This window comes from Erinaceus europaeus, chromosome 6, assembly GCF_950295315.1.
Source record: "Erinaceus europaeus chromosome 6, mEriEur2.1, whole genome shotgun sequence".
NCBI lineage: Eukaryota > Metazoa > Chordata > Mammalia > Eulipotyphla > Erinaceidae > Erinaceus > Erinaceus europaeus.
This window is the reverse complement of record NC_080167.1, coordinates 67,370,866-67,381,669: the sequence shown is the minus strand read 5'-3', so window position 1 is coordinate 67,381,669 and position 10,804 is coordinate 67,370,866. Positions and strand designations below refer to the sequence as shown.

The 10,804-nt window shown below is 42.9% G+C and overlaps 1 protein-coding gene across 5 annotated transcripts in view; it reads left to right on the top strand.

Moving 5' to 3' along the window:
* DNAH14 (dynein axonemal heavy chain 14) overlaps positions 1 to 10,804 on the top strand; it is a 283,313-nt gene that overhangs the window by 136,518 nt on the left and 135,991 nt on the right. For all 5 annotated transcript variants that reach the window (XM_060192438.1, XM_060192437.1, XM_060192440.1 and 2 more), the window contains 4 exons: positions 2,389 to 2,505; positions 5,862 to 6,020; positions 7,768 to 7,900; positions 9,582 to 9,643. In XM_060192438.1, the coding sequence (XP_060048421.1) occupies positions 2,389 to 2,505; positions 5,862 to 6,020; positions 7,768 to 7,900; positions 9,582 to 9,643 (471 nt within the window). The remainder of the gene's footprint in view (positions 1 to 2,388; positions 2,506 to 5,861; positions 6,021 to 7,767; positions 7,901 to 9,581; positions 9,644 to 10,804) is intronic.

Below are 10,804 nucleotides of genomic sequence, written 5' to 3'. Positions count from 1 at the left end.
CCTCCTCCTCCCCCTCCTCCCCCTCCGCCCCCTCCTCCCCTCCTCCCCCTCCTCCCCCCTCCCCCTCCCCTCCCCCCTCCCCCTCCCCTCCCCCCCTCCCCCTCCTCCTCCCCCCTCCTCCTCCTCCTCCTCCTTCTTCTTCTCCTTCTCCTCCTTCTTCTTCTCCTCCTCCTCCTCCTCCTTCCTCTTCCTCTTCCTCTCCTCCTTCTTTTTTGTTTAATTGTTTTATCATTTTATTAGGGAATTAATGATTTACATGACCATTGCCACGAGAGTATAATTTCTTTTCTTTTTCCATGCACTGCTTGTCTGTGATTTATTTTTTTCTCCCCCAGGATGACTTTCCAGAGGAAATGTCGATTTGTAGGACTGTTGTCATGAGGTCCATTTCCACATTTCCCCAAGATAGATATTAATACATTTCACCTTCAACCAGACCATCATCTTTTTTCACCACAAAATTATGTTTCTTGGGGCCTGGTGATGGTTCACCTGGTTGAGCACATGTTACAATGAGCAAGGGGCCCTGGCTTGAGTCCCTGGCCCCAACTGCAGGGAGAGAGCTTTGCAGTTGGTGAAGCAGTGCTGCAGGTCTCTCTCTTTTTCTCTTTCTACCTCTCCTTTTCCTCTCAATTTCTTTGTCTCTACCCAATAAATAAAATCTTTTAAAATAAAAAAAATGTTTCTTTGAGAATGCCAATTCATACTATTTATGATTGGGTTTATAGTGATCAGGCCCACTTTTCATATGTGAAGGTTAAAGATAAAGGGTGATTAAAACATACACTCCAGTATGCTTATGCCAATAAAAAGAGACTGAAGGAATTAGACTCCTATTTGATTTTAGGCAAAGCCAAATCATTCCCAAAAGGACTTCTTCACTTTCAGGCCCTTGTGCATTGTAACATGTGTAATGTGTAATGTGTAATTGTGTAATTGTGTGTTGTAATGTGTGTTCCTCCAGATGTGCACCACCCCATGCCCACCCCCTCTCCTGTTCATGCACACACGCGTGCGCGCGCACGCACGCGCGCGCACACACACACCCCTACTTAGCAGAGAGTGTGTCTTGCTGTGTGTGCAGTCCAGGTTCAAGTCAGGGCACCACATGGGGGATGGGGGCTGTGTCGTCGTCATTGCAGGAAGCTCAGGTGCTGTGTCACCTTGCCTGTTTCTCTGAGTGAAGACGTGATTCAGAGAGGGGCGGCTGTGCATGCGGGAGACTGGCACCACAAGACAAAGCAGAAAACCTGTTTGTGCTTTCAGAGACTAAGGAATGAAAGCTTTCAGCAAACCAGGGACAGGAGCTGTTTTCCTCTTTCTGTTTTTCCTCTTTCAAAACTTGGCATCTCTCACACTCTATTAGAATTCTTGCAAATAAATGAGGATACAAGTAGATAAAAGACATTCATCTGGTTTGGAATAGAATATATAAAACTAGTCACAGTCACAGATAACATGACTGCTTATGTAGGAAGTCTTAATGGTTCTACAAAAAGTTCTTAGAACTAATGAATAATAACACTTCCTACAGTAATAACACTTACAGTAATATCAGTTCTTATAATAATGACACTTCTTTTTTTTAATGTTTATTTAATGATTTTACCAGAGCACTGCTCAGCTCTGGCTTTTAGTGGTGCAGGGGATTGAACCTGGGACTTTGGAGCCTCAGGTATGAGAGTCTCTTTGCATAATCATTATGCTATATACCCATGCCCACACTTCTTACAATAGTTCAAATATGTAAAATACATTAAGGAAAAGATAATCTCTTCAGCAAATGGCCCAAGTGGCGCCTGCCCTCAGAATAATAAAATTGAGCCCCTGTGTTAACCTCTGACAACCTGGGACTTGAAATGAATTAAGGAAATAAATGTAAGAAACAGTCTCAGGGTTATAAAAATAACTACAAATGCTTTCCTTATATAAGGAAGGAATTCTTTGATATTGATCTAAACAGTTGTTTTTTAATTTAATACCAAGAGCATAAACAACAGAAGCGATAACATTTGAGGCTACATCAAAATGTTATTTTCAAGTTAGTATTGAGGTTCTCAAATCAGTATATTGACTTGACCACAATAAGTCTTCCACTGACATTTAATAATACAACACATGCTAGTAGCATGACTTAGGCTATCAGCTCATGATTTTTGATACTTCCTAGACATAAAGAACACACAAAAAATTAATTAAACTTTGCGTACGCAACTAAAGATTAGAAGAAACAGAAGTCTGTTTCCTATATTTGGGTAAACCCTTAGTAAGTAGTTACTATTTCTGGTTTAACAATCAGATAATTCAGATAAACCTCAGGTTACTACTGAAATATTCACCAGCGAATACCTTTCTGATGTGGATGTATTTATTCATTTTGAAATGCAGGCATAAAGCTCCCAGCTGGTCACCAATCTATGTTTTGGTATTTTGTGGACATACAACAATGTGAATTTGTGCTGTGGACAGAATTACTTCCCAATATTCATACTCTGATTCAGAGAGGTAAGAGTAATTGTTAAGGGGGGTGTGTGGTAGCGCAGTGGGCTAAGCACACATGACGCCAAGCCCAAGGACCAGCTTAAGGATCCAGGTTCTCGAGCCCCTAGCTCCCCGCCTGCAGGGGGGTTGCTTCACCTGCAGGTGTCTATCTTTCTCTCCCCCCTCTGTCTTCCCCTCCTCTCTCAATTTCTCTCTGTCCTATCAAACAACAACAACAACAACAGTGATAAATAACAATGGCAACATAAAGGAAAAGATAGTCTCCAGGAGCAGTGGATTCGTAGTGCAGGCACCACGCCCCAGTGTTAACCATGGAGGCAGAGAGAGAGAGAGAGGGTAGTTGTGAGAATTATATACTTGGAACCAGGAAGGTGACTCAGGGGGTATAGGACAGGATTTCCATGGGTGAGGCTCTAGGTCTGGTGATTATCAGAGTATTTTAGAAAACAGCAATCCAATAAATGCTAACTGAATGACTTTGAGGGCAGATTTCTCTCATCAGAGAATTTCAGAGTTATTAAGGGCTTGGGCAAGGGCGCACCAGGTAGAGCACATATATGACAGTGTACAAGGACCTGAGTTCAAGGAGTTAAAGCCCCCGGGCCCCATGTGCAGGGGCAGGCATTAGCAGTGAAGCAGTGCTGCAGGTGTCTCTCTCTTGTCTCTCTCTCTCTCTCTCGTCTCCCCCTCTCTCTCTCCTACTTCTCTTGTGATTTCTTCTGCCTCTATTCAGTAAATAAATAATATGTATTTTTTTAAAAAGCATTAAAAGAAATGGAAGGGTTTTTTTGTAATCTTGTAATTAAGAAGATTTTTTTCTAAATATGACATAAAATATGTCCAGAGAAAAACAGCTAAATATTATGCATATGTCAAGTTAGATCACAAAGAGCTGAATTCTGTGATAAATAAAAAAATCACTATAGGTAAGAAGAAAAAACAGCTGCACACTCTGTGAAAAAAATAAGAATATGAGTCAACATTTTACAGAAAAAGACTCTGAAATATAAAAAGAGTTGACTCATGAGAGAAGTTTAAACTAAGGGGGGATGAAAGACAGTTCCCCACCAACATGAATGAGGATAACTCACAACTTGGTACTTTTGGCCAAAAGCATGAGAAATGCTTTCAAACTCTGGAGGGCAATCTGCCCACATCTGTGCGGATTACACAGCACAACAGTTTGGGTTTTGTAAATATTTTATTTACTTATTTATTTTCCTTTTTTGTTGCCCTTGTTGTTTTATCATAGTTATGGTTATTATTTATGTTGTTGTTGCTGGATAGGACAGAGAGAAAATGGAAAGAGGAGGGGAAGACAGGGGGAGAGAAAGCTAGACACCTGCAGACCTGCTTCGCCGCCTGTGAAGCAAACCCCCCCCCCCCCGCAGGTAGGGAGCCGAGGGCTTGAACCTGGATCCTTATGCCAGTCCCTGAGTTTCGTGCCATGTGCGCTTAACCCGCTACGCTACTGCCTGGCCCCTAGCATAACAGTTTCTAATGGCCTCCCAACCCAACCCCACCTACAAGGAATCACCGCACAGATCTGCAAAATGGCATGTGTAGGCTGCACAGACACCACTTTACTTACAGCAGTGGAAACACCATGATACACTGGTCATGTGTTTTTTATTATTTTAGGTACAACAATATTGATGAGGAAAAGATGTCTTTACTGGTACAAATAGTCTTTGGAATGCACTAAGTTTAAAGCGTTGAACAGCATACATGGTATAGGAATTAAATAGCTAGGGTTTAAGAGATGAGAAAGACTATTCAGTGTGTACCTTTGTTTAATTTTCTTTCCTGAGCCTGACATCTGATATGTAGGTGGATCCAAGTTATTGTCTGGGGAGATGATGTCATGGATGGAAAAAGGACCAGAAAGCTGGGTCAGGGAAGAGAGTAGCTCCCTAATATGGAAAAGGGGTATAAATACTGTTGACTGTAAACCCCATCAATTTGATGTGATCTGGGGCCCATATTCAGCTTAGGAGCCTTTGTGACCTCTGCATCCCTGTAGATCTGAGCTCACATTCTGTGGTCATGAGTAGGAAGGTTCTAAGCTGCCCTAATTTCAAGACCCATCTTCTTCAGGTGGAACATAGAGTATGTTGTCCAGCCTCCCTTTGGAGGGTGGAACCTTCTCTACCGTTGTTGATCCACATTGAGGGCAAGGTCCTCTGGGGGCCCACAGAGGGGTCTGTTGTGTTGTTCCTGACTGACTGATTTCTAATTAAGGAAAGCGTGACTATGGGTGAGGAAGTTGAGCTGTGTTCTTGCTCCACCCTTTGAGAGTTTGGGCTGTGTAGGAGGGGTGAAGATGAACTGGGGTGTCATTTTTGGGAAGCTGTGGGGTCAAGAGAGCTTTGTTTTCTTTTGAGTCTATATGTATGTACATAAGTGTGTCTTGTTTCATAGAAACTTGCCACTACTCAGCTGAGTTTTACTAATAAATATGTTGATTTCAAGTGGTTCGACAACAATTAAAGATTAGAGATACTAGCATGTACAGGGTAAGGCGGTGACACACCCAGTTAAGCGCACACAATACAAAGTGCAAGGACCTGTGCCAAGGATCCCAGTTCGAGCCCCCGGCTCCCCACCTGAAGGGGGATCACTTCACAACAGGTGAAGCAGGTCTGCAGGTTTCTGTCTTTCATTCCCCCTCTCTGTCTTCTGCTCCTCTCTCATTTTTTCTGTCCTATACAATAAAATGGGGAAAAAATGGCCACCAGGAGCAGTGGATTTGAAATGCCAGCACCAAGCCCCAGCAACCCTGGAGGCAAAAAAATAAATAAATAAATGAGAGAGAGAGAGAGTGAGCAAGCTATACATGTACATGTTTGTATAATGGAGCATTCCAGTAGGAAGGGAAAGACGTGAACTTTAAAAAAGAAATGGCCAGCTGTCTCTATGACTGTGAGAACCATGATGGTGATCACTGGATTGGACAGCATGGAACTTCGGTGGGAAGCATGGGCTAGAACTATACTCCTTTAACCTGACAACCCTATAAACCACTATTAAGTCACTAATGTAAAGTTTAAAATGAAAGAAGTTGTGTCAAGAGAGCTACTTTCTCCACTTTTAATGGAGAGGAGGAGGAAGATATGCTTACATTGCAGTTTATGGCAGATCTGAAGACTGTTCGTATGTGGTAGACTGAGGAATATGTCTGGTCAATTCACCGGCTGAGAGAATCCATGAAAGGCCCATTTCCGAGATCAGCCCAGTGCCCCAGAACCTTGTAACAATTTTGGCTTATCTGTATGTGCTGAAATTGCTTTAGAGTGCCCATTGTATGAATCAGGCTAGCATTTGTTTCTGAGCTGTCTGATTTTGGTCTCTGGCTTTAGGGACTTCACTGCTAGCCGATTCTCAAGGACCCAATGAGAACCTCATGAAGATCGCAGAATATGGAGAGAGCATCAACCACATCGCTACCAGAGACACAACAAGTATTTCTTTTCTCACAAGTCTTCTACTGGGACATTCCTGTCCTGTTCTTCTCACAGGTATTGTGTTAAAATTCGGAGGCTCCAGCTGGCCGGGCTAGCTTCACGGGCGGGTAACAGAGACGACCAGAGACGTACGGCTGGGCAGGGAAGCTGTATTTCTTTATTCAGGAACAACGATTTATAAACTAAGACAAACTAATCACCAAACAGAACTCTGCTGCCTCTTTCCCCCGCGGCAGCGCCAAGCCCTCTCTAACTCTTGAACTCTGGAACTCTCCCAGGGGTTCCTTGGGGCGGGGACAAGCGGGCCCGCGAAAACTAGCAGGACTGAACCAATTTTCTTGGCAGGGGGAGAGCTAGAACAACCCAATGTAAAGCATACAACAGTATTGCAAGTATTTAAAGAAAGAGGGTTTCAGAGCTAGGGGTCAGCTATACCATTTTATTATGTGAGGGAAAAATAGATGCTAAAAACCTGTGTGATTTTGTCCGTGAACTTAACACATCCCCACATACTTGCCCATTTCCCTCTGTGTTTATCAACACGAGACATTATAAATCCCCTTCATCTTCTCACTCCTGTCAGGAAAAATTCCAGAAGTAGAATTATTAGATTATCATAAGTATGACCACCACAGCCAGTGAGCCAAGGTCCTGAGAGGACCGGCAATGGAAATGTCACTGAACGGTTTAAGTTTACCTCATCACTGCATGCAGGGAAAAGATAAAGAGAAGTCGGTCCCACTGAAAACATGTCTACATATCACAGTTTCTCAGCTCCGTTAAAATGTTTCAGTGCCGTGTTAATACAACTCTCAGTTTTTCTTCACCTTGGGTTCATCCACCCTATGATTTATTTTATTTTATTTATTTGATAGAACAGAGAGAAGTTGAGAGGGGAGAAGGTGTTAGGGAGGGAGAGAAGGAGACAGACACCTGCACCCCTGACCCCTGCTTCGCCATTTGGGAAGCTTTGCCCTGCAGCTGGGGAGATCTTTTCTAATTCTCTGGGTTGTGTTTGCTCTCACTGAAGGTGAAAATGGAACATGCCCAGTAGCATGCTAAAATATGCAGGCAAACTGAAGATAATCCCTCTAGTACCTTCAGTATGGCCTGAAGGAAGTGTTTGCATTGGCTTCACAGATGGGGAATGACAGTCACAACTCTCTGCTCCACTGCAGTGAAGAGTTTGGCGTCAGATTTGTTGGCAAAAGAATCTTAGGGAAATCACTTCTATTTAACTGTCCTGCTACAGGATAAACAGCATGATTTGTAGTAGGATTAAAGGAACAGATTGTAAGTTTTTTTTTTTCCTCCAGGGTTATTGCTGGGCTCGGTGCCTGCACCATGAATACACCGCTCCTGGAGGCCATTCCCCCACCCCTTTTTTTTTTGTTGTTGCCCTTGTTGTAGCCTTGTTGTGGTTATCATTATTACCATTGTTGATGTTGTTCATTGTTGGATAGGACAGAGAGAAATGGAGAGAGGAGGGGAAGACAGAGAGGGGGAGAGAAAGACAGACACCTGCAGACCTGCTTCACCGCCTATGAAGTGACTCCCCTGCAGGTGGGGAGCCGGGGGCTCGAACAGGCATCCTTAGGCCGGTTCTTGCGCTTTGAGCCATGTGCGCTTAACCCGCTGCGCCACTGCCCAACCCCAAGATTTTTTTTTTTTTAAGGGAAGAGCTAAGAGGCAGTTTCACACCATTTTCAAAGAAAAGAAAATGTAATTTTCCATTTTAATATGTTGTCTGTTTATTTTCTTGCCTGTAAGTCTAACCTAGTCTGTTTGTTTTTCCTTTTAGGAGACTTTGGTGTTGGAAAGACTGTCACTATCAATCAGATGCTTGCAAGGCTGGAAAATTCAGGAGCTTATGATGTCAAATGCGGATCAATTCTAGGAGAAGTTCTGTTATTTAATGAAATCAAGAAAACAAGGTGGTATACAAATTAAACTCCAAACCTGATTTGTCTGGTAAAAAAAAATGTTTGCTATTATATATAACTGTTCCCTGTCTTTAAGAGTAGAGTTTTTATGTAAAAGTACAGACTGGTTCAAAAAAAGAGTTATGAAGAAAATATTTACCATTCCAAAATATCAACTAGATTGATTTTTTTAAATGAAAAATTCAAAGAATTCTTACATTTGTTTTAAATATAACTAGGTTTAAACTAAGTATTTTACATAACAGAGTGAAACTGTAAATTATCTTCGCTTCCCAGGAAAATATACTTAAATTTTTAAGTGTTACTTATAAGACCAGCTAGCTACCCAGAGAATCACAGCTTTGCTTGTACATGACCCAAGTTCAAGCCCAGCTCCCACTGCAAAGCAACTGCACAGTTGGTTTTGCTGTACCGTGTGTGTGTGTATGTGTGTGTGTGTGTGTGTGTGTGTGTGTGTGTGTGTGTATTATTTTAATGAGAGAGGGAGACAGAGAGGGAGAGGGAGAGGGAGAGGGAGAGGGAGAGGGAGAGGGAGAGGGAGAGGGAGAGGGAGAGGGAGAGGGAGAGGGAGAGGGAGAGGGAGAGGGAGAGGGAGAGGGAGAGGGAGAGAGGGAAAGGGAATCTGGCCAGAGCATTTGTCAGCTTTGGCTGATGGTGGTGCTGCGGGTTAAACCTAGGGCCTCCAGCCTGAGGAACGAAGCTGTCTCTCTGCATAGCCATTCTGCTGTGTCCCCAGTCCATATATATATCAAACACAAACTTACCTTTACATGAACTTGCCTTCTGTCCTTCTGTTCCAAAAGAAAAATGAGAAATCCAAATTGTGCAAAAAGGTAAATGGAGTTCTTGTGTGTTGTTGTTGCCAACAGGGTCATTGCTGGGGATCAGTGCCTGCACAACAAATCCGCCACTCCCGGAGGCCATTTTTGCTCCCCTCCTCCCCACTCCGCCCATTTTATTCAATCAGGGAGGGTGAGATAGAGAGGGAGAGAGAAAAGTCCCTGCAGACCTGCTTCACCTCTTGTGAAGTGTGCCCCCTGCAGGTGGGGAACAGGTGCTTGAACCTGGATCCTTGCACGACTTCTTGTGCTTAACTGGGTACACCAATGCCCAGCCCCCCATTTTTCTTTCTTTTTTTCTTTTTATCTTTAATTTGATAGGATAGAGAGAATTTGAGGGGTGTGTAAAGAGAGGGAGAGAGTGGAAGGCAGAGAGAGAGGGAGAGAGAAAGGAGGGAAAGGTAAAGAAAGAATGCAGCTGTACTTTACCAGTCAAGATGCTTTCCCCCTGCAGGTGAGGACAGGGACTTGAACCTGGGACTTTGCTCACAGTAACTTTTGCTCAACTGCTCAGCTAGGTGTAACACCACCCAGCCTCCAAAACTGCATTTTTAAAGGGAAAAATGAGTTAATGATTTGCTATCCATAGAAAATACCTAATAGCCTGGCATGGTAGGAATGTGCACTGTTTGTTTTGAGAGTACACAAATGTTTTGTTGAGTATGATTACCGTTTTTAATGGTGGTGTGGATTTTATCTGTAACAGTGTAAGCAGGAAAACAAACTCAAGAAACAACAGAAATCAAATCAACCACATCTTGATAGTTCCATTATTTTTATTGATATGCCTGGTATAAGCTAATCTTTAATCCTTACAACATTTATCCCAATAGCCTGAAACAGAACATCAACATCTTGATTGCTGACACTCACAAGTCATCAACTGTAAGTCTAGGTGTGTATCACAAAATGGTGTCAAAAGGTGTTTCATAATATTAGAAATTAGACATCTCAGAGTGAACATTTCCATGGGCAATTGAAATGGCCAATATCCTTGTAAAATGTTCTGTTCAGAAGCTGGAGTCATTCTGGCAGGACAGCAGGTGCTCTGGGCTAGCAGTGGGGCCTTTTCCTGAGTCTAGAAGTACCTGAAGGAGTTAACTGTAGACTCTGTTCTTAATGCTTTAAAAAAGTCAATAGAAAAGTTACATAAAAGTCCCAAAATAAGACTGTGCAATAGAAACACACATGAAGGCTTTAAGACCCTCAGACTAAAAAAAATCCTAACTTGGTTTTTTTTTTTTTTTCAGTATAGTAATTTTTAGATTTATTTTTGACTTGTAAAAAAATTAGTCAACTGGTAGTATGGATCGACCAGTCAATGCCCATGTTCAGCGGGGAAGCAATTACAGAAGCCAGACCTTCCACCTTCTGCAACCCACAACGACCCTGGGTCCATACTCCCAGAGAGATAGAGAATGGGAAAGCTATCAGGGGAGGGGATGGAATATGGAGATCGGGTGGTGGGAACTGTGTGGAACTGTACCCCTCTTATCCTATGGTTTTGTTAATGTCTCCTTTCTTGAATAAAAAAAAAAGACCCTGAAAAAAATTAGTCAAGTTGATATATAATACTATTTATATATGAAACACTGACAAGACCATAGGATAAGAGTGGTACAATTCTACACAATTCCCACCACCAGAACTCCGTATCCCATCCCCTCCCCTGATAGCTTTCCTATTCTTTATCCCTCTGGGAATATGGACCCAGGGTCATTGTGGGTTGCAGAAGGTGGAAGGTCTGACTTTTGTAATTGCTTCCCCAATGAACATGAGCGTTGACAGGTCGATCCATATTCCCAGCCTGTCTCTCTCTTTCCATAGTGGGGCAGGGCTCTGGAGAAGCAGGGCTCCACATTGGTGGGGTCATCTGCCCACGGAAGTCTGGTTGGCGTCATGTTAGCATCTAGAACCTGGTGGCTGAAACAAGAGTTGACATATAAAGCCGAACAAATTGTTACTAATCATGCACCTGAAACTGCATATGTTTTAGGGCTACATCAACTGAATGTTTCTCCACTGTGCCCACAGCCACAATGCTAGTATCCCTCCA